The sequence below is a fragment of the Vicia villosa genome, unplaced genomic scaffold (genome assembly GCF_029867415.1).
Source record: "Vicia villosa cultivar HV-30 ecotype Madison, WI unplaced genomic scaffold, Vvil1.0 ctg.000168F_1_1, whole genome shotgun sequence".
Lineage (NCBI taxonomy): Eukaryota > Viridiplantae > Streptophyta > Magnoliopsida > Fabales > Fabaceae > Vicia > Vicia villosa.
In genome coordinates, this window is record NW_026705049.1 from 650512 (window position 1) to 667886 (window position 17375).

Below are 17375 nucleotides of genomic sequence, written 5' to 3' on the forward strand. Positions count from 1 at the left end.
AAGAGATGATCCACAACCCAGCTAGCCGGAGTATAAGGAAATGACGTCAAACACACGTGTCTGGCGGTGATTCTCGTATGGGCAGAAGAAAATGTCATATGGTACCATACAGTCAAGGGAGATTTTGAATGGCTCGACCGCACCATTCCCCCATATGAATCAAATGCGACAGCACGAGGCCAGTCCATTGTGCTTTTAGGCGCAACTTCAAATCCGGTGATGCGAGAGAAGTGGGAGATGATACATCCTTGAAAATTAATAACAAGAAATGAGTACAAGTATTAATAACATGAATAACAAATCAATTATGAAAATATTAGTAACAAGAAATTACCGTAAGCAGCTTGTAGCACCCCGTCATCTGCTTTGTCTTCTAAAGAAAACTCTCATCCAACTTAGAGTACACGTAAATCAAACAGACAACCCCTAGTTGTACTCGTGAATCGCAATCAGGTCTGTGAAGTACTTGAGGTAGACCACATCAACATATGTGACAATTTTTTCACAAACATTGATGTTCCTCAATGCGCAATGCTGATGGTACTCAACCTGTTCATCATCACCAACGGCATCGAAAGCCCCCTTCACATAATTATAAAGTTGCTCCAAAAAGTTAAACTGTGCATAAGCACCTCTAGTGTGAGATGCGCTCTACCAGGGTTAGCCCCCAACAGGGTTACCATCAGATTGACCCCTTCCTCTCGTCCAATCCTCCTGTGGTCCAGTAATTTCCCACTGATGGAAAGATGCAGGAGACCTGAGACGCCATCCAAAGTGATGAAAATCTCTCCTATAGGTAGGTGAAAAGATGACATCTCTGAGTGCCACCTATTTGCAAAATTCACCTTCATACCATGGTTTATGGTCACGTATATGGCAACGCCAGTATCTTTCTGTCGTAGTTAATCGATTTCAAACAATCACGCTCCTATAAAAAGAAAACATAAGTATCAATATGCATTTAATTAGTTGAAACATATGTATATGTATTTCTAAAGAAAAGAAATATAACTCTTCATTTCGAACATGCCTAGCAGCATGCTCTATATAATTATAAAATAAGGAGGTGTCATATAGACCTCTTGGATAACTTTTTAATGGGCATCCTAATCGGCTTCCTCCCGAACTTCAGAGTCAACAAGAGACCTCAGGATCCTCAGGTTCTTCTACATCATATGCCTAAGATGCCTGAAAGAGTCGGCCACAAGAACAAGGTGGTCGGGGCTGCGAAGTAGATGCAACATCCAATGCGTTATAGTAACTCGTGGCCTCGTGGTCCTTGCAGCGGCCTTCTCATGTCATACCGACGCGATTTGAAACACACGCTCGACCCTAATCCGACCTTCGTTGTTGTCAGCCATTGCACCAACGTTATAAGCAGAGACAATTATAAACAACTTGTCCGAAGAAATTCATAAATCCCACAAAACACCTTAATTTTTTCCGACTATAATCCGAAGATGCATCTCCGAAACTAGTTAAGAGCAAATCTGGAGATGCATTTACGGACAAACCTTCGATGGTCTCTCGTGGAAGAAACTCATTTTCTACCCTAACAGTTCCAAAAAAGCTCATTGCATGTTATTCTAACATACCAAGTTCATTTACACTACTACCTAAAGTGCCCAATACATATAATGTATCCTAAAAACTAACTTAAAAACCAAAACACAACAAGAAAATAAAATTTGAAAAACTTACCAAAATTGAATTGATTGGTGAAAAGGAGATGTTTCGATGTTATGAGATGATGGAAAGGAAGAGAAAGAGCTACATTGATGCTTCAATGCAATGCTTCAATGCTCCAATGTAATGGTTGGGAGAGGGAGAGGTGAAAAGTTTTTTTTAGAGCTTTTTAAAAAATGAAGAAGGAGGAATACGGAATGGTTGTGACGCGAGTTATGAAAGAAAAGCGTATGGAGATACATCTCCGGACCACCAATGCGTTTTTGAATAAATGGTGTTTACAGAGATGCATCTTCGAACATACCTTTTCACATACGGAGATGTATCTTCGAATTAAATTTTAACGTAAAAGGTTTTTTTTTTCAATTTGGTCTAAGAAATGGTGAAAATATGTGCTTTTAGAGAAGTATCTCCGAACACTAGGGATATTATGGACCTTTCACGGTGGTGTGGGAGCACCCATAAGGATGGAAAGAGTATCCCTTATTTTTTAGAATTTAACCTGTCACCCCAAAATTCGAACTTGATACCCCCAATATTTTCATAATGCCAAAATTGCCCCTGATAAAAAAAAAAGAACAAAATGGCCTAACAAAATTTCTAGTAGGAGTTTAAAAATTTCTAGTAATTATAGTGAAATTTTCGGAAACATACATTTCGAAAATTCTGGTAAAAAAATACAAGAGTTTTTACCGGAAATTTTAAAATTTCCGGTAAAAACACACATTTTGAAATTGCTGGTAAAAACCTATATTTTTTCAAAACATCTAGTATAACTTTAAAATTTTCGGTATAGTTTTAAAGTTTCTAGTAAAAGTTCATACTTTTTGAAATTTGATAACTTTAGATAAGGGTATAATGGTAAAATCATGCAATATGAAAGGGAGGATTGCTATGCCTACCTCTAAAACCTACACCGTAGCCTTACACCATTTAAAATACACACCTTTTGCCTCTTAGTTTGTATACAAAAACCGTATGTAGCTACGGTGTCAGTGTTAGTGTCAGTGTCACTTTTGAATGTATGCATATCATTTCTCTATGAAAGGTGTCAGATATAAGTGAGAGAGTGGCAAGTTAATTCCTTCTTTTTTTCCGATGAGTCTTGCAATGTTTGTTATTGAACCAAGTAAAGGCCACAACTGCTATTGGAAGATGGATGAGATGATTTGAGTCAGTCCAATTGAAAAAGTCTTCCAAGGCTCTGCTAAAGGATTCAAGATGCCACCCTTGAATTATATCTGGCACCCTCGAATTCAATGAAAAGACCGTTATAATCCTACTCAAGTTTTCTACCATTTTCACAAATTTACATTTTCAAATTGCAAATTTCAAATATTTTGGACGATACCGAAATTTTGAATATCATCCTAGAAATTTCAAGTTCATATAGGAAATTGCTAGAAAAAATTTAGTGGAATATCGGAAATTTTAGAATTTTCAATAGAATTTCCCAAAAATTTGAAAATTTGCCGTAGTTCAAATTTTTTGAAAAATTCCAAAAAATTTCAAATGAACTAAATATTCGGTAGAGAATGATAAATTTTAAAATTTCCAAAAAAATTGTAACATACCAAAAATTTCAAATCAACTACCAGAAATTTTGTTGATACCAAAAATTTTACCAATAAAATATACTTGTCCGATAGTTTACATCTCTTTATCTTTAAAAAAGTTTTTCAAAAATAAAATTAACAAATATATGTTATTTTTTTCTTCAAATCTGTTTTTACTATTTCATTCAAAAAAATATGAACCTTTATAATTTCAAAAGCTTGAATGTTTTTTACTCCCAAAACAATGCAAATAATAATAATAATAATAATTTGATAAGGTGATGTTACTCCCAGTTTAGCATCTGTCAAAAAATGTTATATGCCTTCTTCACATTCAAAGGTACAAAAGGAAAATCCTTACAGTTTGACAATAGACATTGGATACACCTACAGACAATATAAACATCAAATGAAATACATTCAAGTAGCAGCTAATGCAAGACGCTCCATGTTCAGTTAAATAGATAAGAATGGTTTGTCATATCCAACATCTTTGACTTTATCTCTGCAACTGTATTCTCTTATCCCTAATTGGCAAATCAATCGGCTGCTGCGCCTCATGTGGATGATCTGGGCCGCTATAAACCTTCAGCCGTGTGAATAGAGTCCTGCCAAGCTGCGTATACAAAACTATTGATTAATGTAGATTCAATTATTAATATAAGGAAGCCTCCTTAGAATATACATTGTTCAACTTACCCTCCCTTTTGGAAGCATGCCACGAACAGCATGTTCAATAATTCTTTCAGGAATTCTTTTCTGCAGCTGATCAAATGTCTCAATTGTCATACCACCAGGTCGACCTGAGTGCCTCCGATAAAGCTTTTGTGTCCTCTTTTTCCCACTTACAGCAACCTTTTCTGCATTTATCTACACAACCCCAATTACAATTACAATTACAATTACAATAATAATAGAGTTCTGGTAAGAAAACAAAAAGTTATTGGCAATATTCCTAGCATAAACTTCAAGGGAAGGGTAGAGCTGCTAAACATTGACATTCATGTCAAAAGCAAGTATTTATCATGAAAATTGGAAACTGTCCGCAAGTCATAAGTCCTCAGCATGCCTATAATTAAAGCTAAACTTCAAATGAATAATGAATTTACTTAAAATCTATAGAAAGTTAAAAGAAGAAGAGTCCTTAACATGCAGCTTTCCAGTATGATAAATAAAAAGAGAAACATTCAAACATACTCCCTCCGATATTGATTATAAGCATCAAGCAAAAATAACAAACTTTACAATTATTAAGGAATTTAGCCAAGTATAATTAATTAATCTACTTGAACTCATAACAAATAAGTGCTTCTCAAAAGTGTCTTTCATGGGAATTTGTTTGACGAGAATAAAAGACTTACTGAAAAAATAAAAAGTTACATTAACTAAAGAGTAGACATCATTAATTAAATATAGTGAAAGCAAGTTCTACTTGCTTATATTTAAGACCAAAAAATGAGTACTTTTTTGCTCGAGATTAAGACCTGCTTCATCAAGACTTTTCAGGACATGCAATAAATCAATGCATTAACTACAGATTCACTAAGTTGAGTACATACAGAAATATGAAATGTGATTCAAATTTCTGTCAGATGTGACATTATAATAGAAAAATGCAAAGAATGTGCTAGTAAACCACATATTAAGAATATTTAGGATAGCAAGAGGAAGAGTTGTATAAAGATATTAGAATCAAGGTTGTCAAGATCGAGATCTTGCATAAGATCGGGAAAGGGTAGCAAGATCATAAAACATTAGACTGTAACTAAGATAGGAAGATCCTACCCAATTATTCTTGTAAGATCGAGAAGGGGTAGAATCACAAGGAATCTTCAATAACAGTAATTGTCCAAACAGAAATTAAATTAAATGCAATAGAGGGGGCAGGTATAAACATGGAATGTGACAAGGCTTTTGAGCAGAAGGAGAGGCATCACATCCCCTTGAATTTGCAAATGGGGTTTATCACTCTTTTCTTTCCAAATAAATACTAATTTCTATCGTAAGGATAATGACAATTTGAGGAAATGTGACACCCATGGACCCTCTATGCCAATTCATGGTGATCTAACACAAAAAGTAAATACTAAAATGCAAAAAGTACCGTTCAATTATAAGTAAATTTAAACAAAATCCTTTGATTTTCAACTCTATTTGATGACTCCTTCAACTTACAAAATAGTGCATCTTGCATAGAGGCTTGTTAACTATCTACTCTCTTTTCCATCCATTTAAAACCAAAAGAAAAGTAAACAAGAAAGATATCCAAGTAGCAAATGACTTTGTTAAGAAATAGAGTTTGGGTCTAACTCGTCCCTATAAAATCGGCTTGTAGGGTGAGCATTGTCCCCACTTATAAACACATGTCCAGACCATATATTGGCCAACATTGAACTCTGAACATACTTCTACATCACATGAAACTACTTAGTAGAAGTAGTAAACCATAAAAACATCACTACCATTTCCAATCGCAAATAAAAAGACAAATAATTTATGCAGAACAATACATACCACAATTACAAATGCACCCATGTCAACACTGGGTGTAAAAGTCCCTAGATTTTTGCCTCGAATGTAATTGGCAATTGTTGATGCTAGTCTTCCTAGAATTTTATCTTCAGCATCAACAATATACCATGTTTTTTCTGTGTTGACATGGTCCGAAGCTTTTGGATACCACGTCGTGTTCCAAATGTCCTGCAATCATTAGTTTGTTCAGTTAGTGATTTCAAACTCATAACAACAACCAAACCTTATCCCACTAAGTGGACTGGCTACATGGATCAACTTCCACCGTAATGTTCTATCGAAATAGTTAAACTTAAAAATTACATATTCAGAGTCAATTTACTAAGGTGAACACTGAACTATAAAGATTTAAAGAAATTTCAACATTAAAAGAAAGAGATAGAAAAGGGGTTATAGTTTTACCGGGCCTTGAAATCGGGGCTCAGGTTCAACAGTGATGAATCGTGGATCTTGTTCAACCACGGAATTTTCCAGTTGAGAACGAACAACGAAAGATGGAGAGAAATGGGTGCTACGAATAGAAGAAGACGATAATGAGAGGGTTGGAAGAGGCAATTGGGAGCCAACAAAGGAAGATTTAGCGGTTGCAATTTTGTGAGACGTGAATGAAGATGAAGGGAAGGAAACCGATGGTGAACCGCACAGTAAAGCCATTGTTGCTCTCTCGCGCTGTGTTATGCGCTGTGTCTATCTTGTTATCCTTTTGTTGGGAGAAAGATAATGTAGAAGAAGGAGAGTGAGATAAGAGAACTTTTGTTACGATATTACGCTACCAGTCGGGTAGTTTTTTTTTTTTTTTTTTTACCATTTATTTTCTTATTTTACTAATAAATTTTTTGTTTTTATTCAATTTTAAAAATTAAAAAAAATCATGGAATACATTGTTTTGTTTTATTATATATATATATATATATAATCTTGATATCCGGCCTTGCGATCCACTAATTCAAGAATGAGTCACCGTCCACTATCGGGACCCGTTTAAAGTCAGAATGAACTGGTCCAACACAAAAATTGATAGCACCTAGCAGGATTCGAACTTAGGTCTTTGAGAGGAGCACACTCTGAAAATATATAAAATAACATTAACATAACATAAGTAACACCTTAGAGGACCATGATTCAAATTCTAAGGATAACATAAATAATATTAATAATTAGTAACTACTAATAATTTATTATTTTAAAAAAAAAATATTAATATATTAACAAAATTACATTAGATCTTTTAAGTTATTTTATTTTTAAAGATTATTTTTTTATTTTAAAAATTAACAAGTCACTCCTTTAAGTTACTTAACATCTGCACCTTTAACTTTTTTTTTTTTAAATATTAATTCTAAAAATGAATATTTGACATTAACATTTGTGAGATGGTTGTAACGTTGATGACATAGATTGGTTTTTTATTTACCATTAAGTAATTCTCTAAAATCACTTTGTTTTAGACTGCATAAAGGAATGAGAGATGTGAAATCCTTAAATCCCAAACTAGGAAATGAAAGGAGTGACGAAGACTATGAATCCCTAAACAAGGACGGACGTAGATGGAACGAGGGGAACTCGGGCACGAATGAGGATAGATACGCAAGTAGGAACGAAGAAGGGAGAAGAGGGATTCGAAGGAGAGGAACGCATAAGCGAAGCATTTTAACGATTGAGGTATGTGTCGTTTTTCCTAATTTTGTGGTTCTCATTTTAGAGATTGTAGGCGGGTGTTCAGATTGTCTGTATTGGCAGGGTAGTGTAGCATAATGTAATGTTGCTTGTTTGATGTCTAGGGTTTTATTCGTAGTCCCTTATATCTATATTGATTTCTACCTCGCACATCTCTCTCTAAAATGGATTTTTTTTATGTTGACTTTCATCTTGTGGGACAGTTTGACTTCCAACCCACTGAACAACAACCGGTGGGCTTGAAAAAAATTTCTCAGTCTCACATTGCTTATGTGAGATATCTTAACAAGCTCACTTCATTATATAAGGAAATTCCTTGTTTCATTCCAAAACACACAAAAAACTTCTATTGAGTTTTTTCTTCCTCACTTTCATAACTCTATGTCTTTTGAATTATCGAAGCGCCAATTTCTCCCCCTTTCTTTTTACTCGTTGAATTTTTTGAATATTTTCTTGAACTCTCTTTAAAGAATTATGTTAATTTCTCCTCGTTTGAATTGAGAAATTACAAATATTAATTTGTTATTTTTTCTTTGGAGAATTATTTGAATTTCACTTGTATGAGAATTTATTTTAAGTGGTCAAATGACCATTATTAAATTCTTTTAGAAGAATTATTTGAATTTCTCCTTGTTTGAGAAATTACTACAGGTCTGTATACCAGATACTAAGAGTGGTTTTAACCAACGGGACTTTGTACCATCAGATGATGTATTTTTAGATCAATTATCTACCGTACAAGTAGTAGTCGTACAATATAGAACTTGACTGTTTTATCCAGGAGACGGCGTGGTTGAGTGACTGCTTTACATAACTTTAGACAGTGTCACAAAACGTCTTAAGGAGAACGACTTAGTCCACAGCTCAACTCGGTATTTTTTTTTCAATGGCAATGTTTTCAAAATTGAAAAACAACAAAAGTGAAAACAGCCACAATGTTTCAGTCTGCTAATGGTAACCACTTAACAGTATAAAATGCTGGTGCATATACTACTCCCTCTCTCTCTCTCTCAAAATATTTAATTAACACTATTTGCAATTCAATATCTTATACACTGCATTTATTATAAATATAAATACAACAATTCACAATAAGAATATTTAAGAAAAAAAATTCTTCTACTTATAAATGTTTTTAGTTAGTATGAATCAATTATTTTAATACGAACATTGCTTATACCAAAAAAACAACACTTCATTATTATGTATAAATTTTCACAAGCCTAAGTTCTCTAGACTATAGTGTAAATTGAGGTCAAAAGTTCAATACCCAGGAACAATTTAACACCCTTACCCACTAAAGAATGTTACATAGTTTTATAGTTTTGCTGATTTCTTGGTTCCCAGTATGAAGAATCTGTACCATAAATAAGGGCATTAGATTCATCTGTTGCGATGCTTTGAGCTTCACTTATGCTACTTTCTCCTCTCTGTTTGTAGTATTGTTGCATCACCTTATACTTCTTATCATCCAATACCTCAATTGATTCGGCCACTACTTCTTGAACATTTGTTCTTCCTTCAAGCATGCTTACTACTGAAGACATGGAGGGCCTGAGCGACGGAGAAAAACTCGTGCATAAAAGAGCCACATTGATCATTGTCGTTACCTCCTCTTTCTTGAAGTCTCCAGCCAATCTCCGATCAACGAGCTCCATTAGATTATCTTTTTCCTTCAAGAGGTGTACCTGTTAATGTACAATTCAGTTATTTTGAAATTTTGATAGTTTTAGTAGGGCAAGTGTGCGGCTCCTACAAACTTATGAAATGTAATGATGATTCAATTCGCCATGTTCACTAGCTTGGAGATTTTGTGAAAAAAGATTTCATCACATTTGCCTTGCCAAACACCATAGTTTAACAAAACACAGTAATTGAATGATGGCTTCAATTCTAGACATCATATAGCAGTTTTCATAACTGGCATGTTGAATTTTTAAATAAATTTTTTTCATTCAATGGTGTCAAATCAAAAGATGAAAGTAATTAGACTGTGCTGAAATCATATGATTCTAGATAAGTTACCCAATCAAGAAGAGAGAAGCATTCCTCCTGGGGATGGCTAACGGTGTTGTTGGTTCCACTAACAATTTCCAACACAACAATTCCAAAACTATAAACATCTACTTTCTCCGTCAAATAACCATGCATTGCATACTCAGGAGCCATGTATCCACTGCATCATGAAAATAAATCAAAACAGTACTTATATATAATGTTTAATTTAACTGTTTTTTATATCAATAGCAAGTTGATCAACTTATATTTGACAAGGATTTCAATTTTCACAATTACTCTTTTTCTCAAGTATGGAAACTCAATAAAGATCATAACAAGATAGTATCAAGTATGGGAACTCACTAAGTGCCAGCTACTCTTGTGTTCATGTGGGTTTTGTCATCTTCATTGAGCTTTGCCAAACCAAAATCAGATATCTTGGGGTTGAGGTCTTTATCTAGCAATACATTAGTGGCCTTGATGTCCCTATGAATGATCTTTATTTTCGACTCTCCGTGAAGGTAAGCTAAACCTTTAGATACACCAATACAAATCCTCATCCTGGTTTTCCAGTCCAATCTTGATTGACGATTTTCTAGGTCTTCTTTCTTGGCTAATTGAAATTCGACAACAATATCATTTTATTGGTGATCATATATGTGAAATGTTGAAGATTATAAATGATTACAGATACAGAAACTAAATAATTACCAAATAAAGCATGAGCAAGGCTATTGTTTTCCATGTATTCATATATCAGCAACAACTGATCATCCTCCATACAGAAGCCATAGAGCTTGACAAGATTAGGGTGTTGTAACGTAGAAATCATGCCTATCTCATTAATAAATTCTCGAGATCCTTGTGTTGACTTAGAAGATAGTTGCTTAATCGCTACTATTGTGCCACCCGGAAGAACACCCTGCATTGTGTGGAACAATATAAAACTTATGATTAACCCAATTACAACTTATTATTGAGCTCAGAACACAGAACATGTGATGACGAAACAATAATATCAAATTGTACAGAATAGACCTTGTAAACCGGACCAAATCCTCCTTCTCCAATCTTGAAGGATTCATCAAAGTTGTTTGTTGCTACTTTGATTTGCCGTAAGGTGAATAAGCCACCTTGTGAAGCAAGACTCTTTTTCCCTGGAAATACAACGTAAACAATATCAGAGATATCCTTTATTATGTAAATAGAACTTTTTAGAAATCGTTACTATAACTTTGTTCACCGTCTGAATCCTATTATTTAAGTGAAGTTAGCAAATTGTTTATGCAGGAAGGAAGGTCAAATAATTAGATAACTAACAATAGGTCTCAAACTCAAACAATCAATTCATATCCATCACGTGCCAAATCCCATTAGTGTGCACAACATTTCCATAATTTCATTCAAACGGTTCTATTATTTTCAGTCGAAGTAATTTCTCATTGATTACCTCTCCCTCCTAAACACTTTTGTGTTAAACATCCCTTCCACCATATTATGCCAATTACAAAGATGATAACAATTGCTCCTGCAACCACAATGGCAGCCACAACTCCTACAGGTATGCTTCTATTATTTTCCGACGGGGGTGTAAAGTCTGCATGATTAATATGTGCATCAGATTTTATATGGACAACAAAGGTGATCGAAGACAATATAAAATCTTGGAAAATACAACTAACCAGGATCAACTGATATAGCTGATATAAGAGGCCCATATACTGATCCAAATGGGATAGTAGTTGTTCCTTTCCCAGCCCAATATAAGCGGATCTCCAATGCATTACTAGTCACCTCGGCAGTAAAACTTTTAATGACTGCCTTACCAACTCCACCTGCCTCTTTTGCAATATCAAAATCCTTCTCCACTAACTTTCTCTGCCATATATAAATCCTTTAAATATAAAGTATTGAATTTATTTTCTAATTTGGTTTTAAGAAAATTTGGTTGGTATCATGTAGTAAAATGAAACAAACATACACCTGGATGTAGATGTCAAATACACGTCTTCCAATGCTGCTAAATGTTTTATCATCACTGAACATTATTTCTGCAAAATGGAGATTCACAGTGTAGTTTCCATTTCCAAGGCAGAATCCATAATAAGTTAGATAATTTGGAGAAACACGTGCATCCATGTAAAGTTCAGGATCATCGATGACAGAAAGCTTTGTTGCATTAGACCATTTGTAGTAGTCAGCGCGGCCGCTATCAAAGAAATGACCCGAAGTTATAAGTGCCCAGTTTGTTCCAATTTGACGATACCTTGCTTGTCCCATGTCATTTGAATCATCATCATATGTCTGATTTCCAAATGTTACGCTCTTTCCACCACAATTTATATAGAGAGAGTACCAAGCTTGGAAAAGAAGAAATAGGTTAGCAACTGCTTGAGGAATCAATCAATGTTATATAAGGATAATTGGTATTTTTTCTTTTACCTCAAACATAAAATAATGATCAACAGTTTATAGGAAATCCATGAAGAGTAAGCTTACTTTTAGGACATTGATAGTTTTCCAAACATGAAATATTTCCTCTGAGAAGATTTTAAATAGTAGGGGAGAACAAGTTAGCACTCAGTAACATATGCAAGTTATTTACAACTAAATAGGTAATTATTTATTACTAGAGAAAAAAAAACTTACAAGCTGTTTCCCTTCAAATAAGATGCAAACAAGTTCCTGTGGCATATGGGAATTGACTCGGGTCACGTCATAAAATTACAAAACAAAGTATATTAATTGAAAGGCTGCATAAGTGAGGACTCTTACACAGTTCCTTGTTGACAAGCCTGCTGCTCAAAGTTTGTTATAGTGAAGTTATTATATGACAAGTCTCTGCATAAAGATTAAACAATTGTTTCAGAATCTTAGATGATGAGCCAGTGCATTAAAATTATTTGTATTATCATATAATGTATAATAATTTAAATTAAAATTTGTTTTCCACTATCATAAGATGTTAAAAGTAAATGGACCTAACGAAACAATGAATCATACAAAGAGACAACCAGAGGTGAGAGAACAAATCTCAAGTTTAGAGAGTGAGAAAAAGCTAAAGAGAGATGAAGTTATGTAATTTATGTTCAGATATGTACTAAAAACCGAGATTCTGTTTAACTTTATGAATGTCATTATGTCATGGCTGTAACAGTGTTTCACTGCTGTTGTAACAGCATTTGGTCGTGACTATTTCAGTGTGATTTTATTTTCACTCTGTTGTAAAGGGAAAATGCCAATACCATTTTGTCACAGTTTGAATCGCAATAACGGACCTTTTTTTAAGACCGTGATTAAAATCAACGGTATGTTTTTACAGAGACTAAAAATAAAATTTGTTAATTTTATATAGTTGTACTACAGCTGTAAACTATACAACTCAGTTCTTGTTATAAATAAGATTCATAGAAATTTCCACTGCTATGTCTTTTTTCCCTAACTCTGTAAATATACAAATATAAAACCAAATTGAATGGTTCAATGATAATTTAATTTTTATTCTTTAAAAATATCTAAACACCTTCACATTTTTATTTGTTTATAGTACAAACATGAATGGTGTTAACATTTTTTCTATTGAATACAAAATGCTAACCTCATGAAAAATATGAGATAAGGTGTTGTGCACACACATGAAGCTAAAGCTACACAGTTCTTAAAATGAAAAAACAGAGAAATTTCACATTTTATTAAATAGCATAAAAAGAGACCACTTACACAGAGTCTGGTTTATCTATCCAGTCAGGCAGCGACCCCGTCAACTGATTCCCAGATAAAAATCTAATGAAATCAACATTAAAAAGTTAATCCGTAAAATTCAAATAAATAGGTGTTACATCATTACTGATATATCTCCAAGGAAAGAAGCTCAATTTAATCGTTCTAGAATTCATACCTTTCAAGTGATATAAAATTAACACACCCAGATACAAAGAAAAACTAGAATGTAGTATCCACAATTATAAGTTCTCAAAGCAGAAGCAGCAAAAAAAATTCTTACAGCAAATACATGTTGTGTAGATCACCGAAGCTCTCAGGGATCGGTCCACTCAATTTGTTGTTGCTGAGGTCTCTGAAAGGGGTATTCAGAGTAAGTTATTTTTAGAGAGAGTAAAAAATTTGACATGAAATGGTGAACAAAAGAAGCATGTCATAGTGCTTCATTGAATCAACTGGTATAAAAAGCAAGATACAGAATCCAAGTTCTTAAGCATGTTTAAAAAGTCTGAAATAAAATTTGAGTTATCATTATATCAATCAAACAAAATGGAAAGAAGTATAACAGTACTTACATCACTTTCAGATTAGTTAACTTTCCAAGATCTTTAGGCATTGCTCCAATGATATAGCAACTTCTCAACACTCTGGAAACAGTTAGACTATATATAAATATTTTTGCAGCAAATAATCCTTATTTTGTTTTATGATAGGACGATACGATATGGTTTGATGTATGTAGCCTACCCACAACAAAGCTTGATTGAGTATATTAAATCAGCGATAAGAATAATAAATATAACGAGAGTAGTTTAGTTAACTTACAATTTTGACAGCTTTGACATATTTTCAAGTTGTGGAAATGGTGAATCAGACCCATTCAAGTCAGTAATAACCCTGGGTATCACATTTTAAGCATAGTTAATCAGTTAATCACAAAGAAAAAGAATGCTCTAAAACATTTGTTTGTGTAGTGTGTGCACGTCATACTTACAAGTCAGTGAGGTTTTTCAAAAATGAAATTCCAGAAGGAATTGGCCCGCTCAAACCACTCCCTCGGATCACCCTGTGAATACAATTGCTTCAAATAAAATAACAACAAAATAGTAAAACAACTTAACAGAAACTAAAGTTTGTGACAGGAGAGGAGAAAAAGAATCACACAGCATCTCAAGATTTTTCCAGCTCTGTATAAAGTTGGGTATGGCACCAGAGAATTGACTGTCACCAATTCGGCTGCATTAAGCAACAAATATAGGAAATTATCGGCTTGGAAGTTATAACACAATGCAGCTACGAAGCATAGGCATTAACACATAGATACTTAGAAGTAAATTGAGAATACGAAAGTGTTTGAATGTAACTACAAGTGTCAATGTCATAGGAGTATCAGATATTTGGACACTGATGGAACTCACAAATTTAATGGAAGAAAAAAATTGAATATTATTTATGGAAATCATTGGGCATGAAGCTATACAAAACAGAAAGATAAACCAGAGTGTAACACTCCTACCCGAGCACAGTGGCCCTGACCACAGAAAACTCTCCTAACCAAATCTAACAATATATCAGAATGCCTCTCTTTGCCCCCCATTCATCTCACTCACAGCATCACATGGCTCATGACACCTCACTGGCTAACTTCCGTTGGCCCCACTTTCTTCTAGAATAAGCCTAGGTGTTCTATCAAACGCACATGCTTTCATTATAAAGTGTTGGTGCTACATAGCAATGAAATCTAGCATTAATTAAAGTAAGATACTTACAATTGCTTCAATGCAGTGAGATTTGCAAATGTTGCAGGCAACACTCCAGTGAAGTTGTTGGAGGAAAGAAGCCTGCAGCACCAAAGAATAAATTGAAGTCAATTAACATGCATCAAATATCAATCAAAATAGCATCGCTAGACCAATGTCTTATAACAAAAATCATATAAAAGCCTTACAGTCTTTCAAGCCGGGGAAGACTCCCGAGTTCAGGAGGAAGATTTCTAGATAATTGGTTGGACTCCAATACCCTATCCAGTTAAAGTAAAGTTTCTCAAAATTTTACAACAAATAATTGAAATGGGAAAAATTCTTATACAAAATACTTACAAGCTTTTAAGAGTGATGATGTTTCCAAACTCCCTTGGAATTGAACCAGATAGACGATTTCCATTCAAGGAACTGAACCAAAACAAAATACGAATAAAAAAACTGGGGTAAGAAATATAAAACAAAACCCACTTAACAGTCTCAAATTATAATGCACACATACATGATTTGGAAAAAAATAAAGAACAAGCCTAAGAGAGAAAGAACCATATGTATTACATGTTTACAAGACTTAATGTAGCCCATTCTTTAGGAATTGTACCATTAAGATAGTTGAGTGTAAGGTCACTGCACCAAAAACAAATAAGAAATCATCAAATAATACGATAAAAGTTAACCAAAAAAACCTTATAATTAAAAAGAGTATAAGTTTTGAGTGTGACATACATTTCTTGGAGAAAAGGCAACCTCACAAAATCAGGTGGAAGAGTACCGGAAAGGTTTTGTGCTTTGAGGACACTGTAAGCCCATTACACCATTAATTTTGTTAGAGGTCAAAACTTAAAAATAATTGTATGAAGGTGGTTTTTTTACGATCGTATGTCTTAGAATCATCAGGGAGGAATCCCCTCTTCTCAACGTTGGTTATTACTTCTCTACTCTTCTTTCTTTTCTATTCTAAATTTCTGTGAAATTTAGAATAATTTTTTTTTCTTTTTTAATTGTCACATTAATTTCATTTTTGTCAAAATTATCTCTAATTATTTATTTTAGAGGAAAAAATCAAATATTATATAAAAAGTAACCATAATAATTAGCTTTTTTTGATATATATATAAAAAAAGTTTAAAAATAACAATTAAAAAATAATATATGTGGTTGTTGGTCACGTTTTATGTTTCAATTTTTTTATTTATTATAATTTTGTTTGCTTACAAAAAATATATTTGGTGAACTAATGAAAGTGATTTGATAAGAATTTGTTTTGATATATGAGTTAAATATGTTTTAGTCTCTATAAAAAATACTAACTGAATATAAATAAAATACTACGAACATTAACAAAATTAAAAAAATAATAATAATATAGATAATATAGATAATGGAGAGTAAGAAAGAGGAAGAGTGTGCGTACACGCTAACAACATGGCAGAGAGTGTTATTTTGAAAAGAGCAATTGCAGGTAACAGCATTTTCAGAACCTTGTAATTGAGTTGACGATATCCAGTTGTTCTGTCCACTACATGGATCTACGCTGAAGTTCCAATCATTCTTCCCAAGTGTTTTGCCTATGTCTATCAAAGCTTTCACTGAAATAATTAAACAAAAAATTAGAACAATAAAAGCATGCGATATGGATAATACATGATGATATGAATATGTATGTACCTTCATCTTGCTGAAGAGTGGCTCCTAGAGAAAATGAATCAAAGAAGAAAGGAAGGAGTAAAAAGAGAGGGAAGAAGAAAAACAAAGTCATTGTTACTAATGAATAAGGTAACCCACAGTAACTGAAATCCCTTTTTCTATTTGGGAACAAGTGGAGAAAAATGTATGAATGTTTGTGTAACTAATAAAAATGGTGGGAAAGTAGTTTGGAGAAATGCAAATCACTAGTAATTTACTAGTTGAATGATAAACTCGGCTGAATGGTTGGTGGATATGACAATTGACAAACACTTATCATTTCGCTTTCTGTCAGCCGACCTTGAACATCAATAGTTAAAAGTTGCTTGACATTTCCATTTCTCAATAGTTATAACTTACACTAACTTTAAATTAGTATAATTTTAACCGGTAAACATATCAACTAACAACTCTCAAAAAATATAATTTCAGTGTGAGATTCATCATCAACTTTATTTTCATGTGTGTTGGAATTTCCATATTGTTTAATCTTTATTGCAATCTCCAACACTTCATTATATTGAATTTAAACGGGTAGATTTAATCTCACACTTCTTATAGCTATGACATGTGTAATGTTTAAAACAATTAAATTAGGGTTTCATGGTACAGTTTTTGATAAAATTAAACAGAATCAAATTAAATTATAGTAAAAAATCACTCGAATTGAACCGAACTGTTTCAATTTACTAAGAACCAAACCGAACTAAAATCATTGGTTTGGTATGCCGTTTCGAAATTTCGAATCGTTAAAAGACAA

General features: G+C 33.4%; 2 protein-coding genes across 2 annotated transcripts; both read right to left on the reverse strand.

The window, feature by feature from the left end:
• Window positions 1-3545: 3545 nt before the first annotated feature.
• On the reverse strand, window positions 3546-6506 carry LOC131624900 (large ribosomal subunit protein uL13c-like). The gene is made up of 4 exons (XM_058895821.1): window positions 6177-6506; window positions 5757-5942; window positions 3942-4112; window positions 3546-3858 (listed from the first exon to the last, which is right to left on the reverse strand). Exons 1-4 carry the CDS (start codon window positions 6426-6428, stop codon window positions 3742-3744), a joined length of 726 nt encoding a protein of 241 aa, XP_058751804.1. The 5' UTR covers window positions 6429-6506; the 3' UTR covers window positions 3546-3741.
• Window positions 6507-8386: 1880 nt separating this feature from the next.
• On the reverse strand, window positions 8387-17083 carry LOC131624908 (probable leucine-rich repeat receptor-like serine/threonine-protein kinase At3g14840). Its single transcript, XM_058895833.1, has 24 exons — window positions 16598-17083; window positions 16344-16518; window positions 15656-15727; window positions 15488-15556; window positions 15269-15340; window positions 15118-15189; window positions 14939-15010; window positions 14334-14405; window positions 14164-14235; window positions 13995-14066; window positions 13745-13816; window positions 13453-13524; window positions 13170-13232; window positions 12225-12290; window positions 12099-12134; window positions 11949-11989; window positions 11433-11809; window positions 11132-11327; window positions 10900-11046; window positions 10488-10606; window positions 10161-10371; window positions 9813-10062; window positions 9477-9627; window positions 8387-9139 (listed from the first exon to the last, which is right to left on the reverse strand). The coding sequence occupies exons 1-24, from the start codon at window positions 16686-16688 to the stop codon at window positions 8759-8761; spliced, it is 3021 nt and encodes a 1006-aa protein (XP_058751816.1). The 5' UTR covers window positions 16689-17083; the 3' UTR covers window positions 8387-8758.
• Between the last annotated feature and the right edge of the window lie 292 nt (window positions 17084-17375).

Coding starts and splice junctions, on each gene's coding strand:
- LOC131624908 (XM_058895833.1), bottom strand. CDS start 16,688: ATGACTTTGTTTTTCTTCTTCCCTCTCTTTTTACTCCTTCCTTTCTTC. Junction 14,067..14,163: donor TTGAAAAACCTCACTGACTT/GTAAGTATGACG, acceptor TGTGATACCCAG/GGTTATTACTGACTTGAATG. Junction 12,291..13,169: donor ATAGATAAACCAGACTCTGT/GTAAGTGGTCTC, acceptor ATCTTTATGCAG/AGACTTGTCATATAATAACT.
- LOC131624900 (XM_058895821.1), bottom strand. CDS start 6,428: ATGGCTTTACTGTGCGGTTCACCATCGGTTTCCTTCCCTTCATCTTCA. Junction 4,113..5,756: donor TGGGTGCATTTGTAATTGTG/GTATGTATTGTT, acceptor GGGGTTGTGTAG/ATAAATGCAGAAAAGGTTGC. Junction 3,859..3,941: donor GCATGCTTCCAAAAGGGAGG/GTAAGTTGAACA, acceptor TTGTATACGCAG/CTTGGCAGGACTCTATTCAC.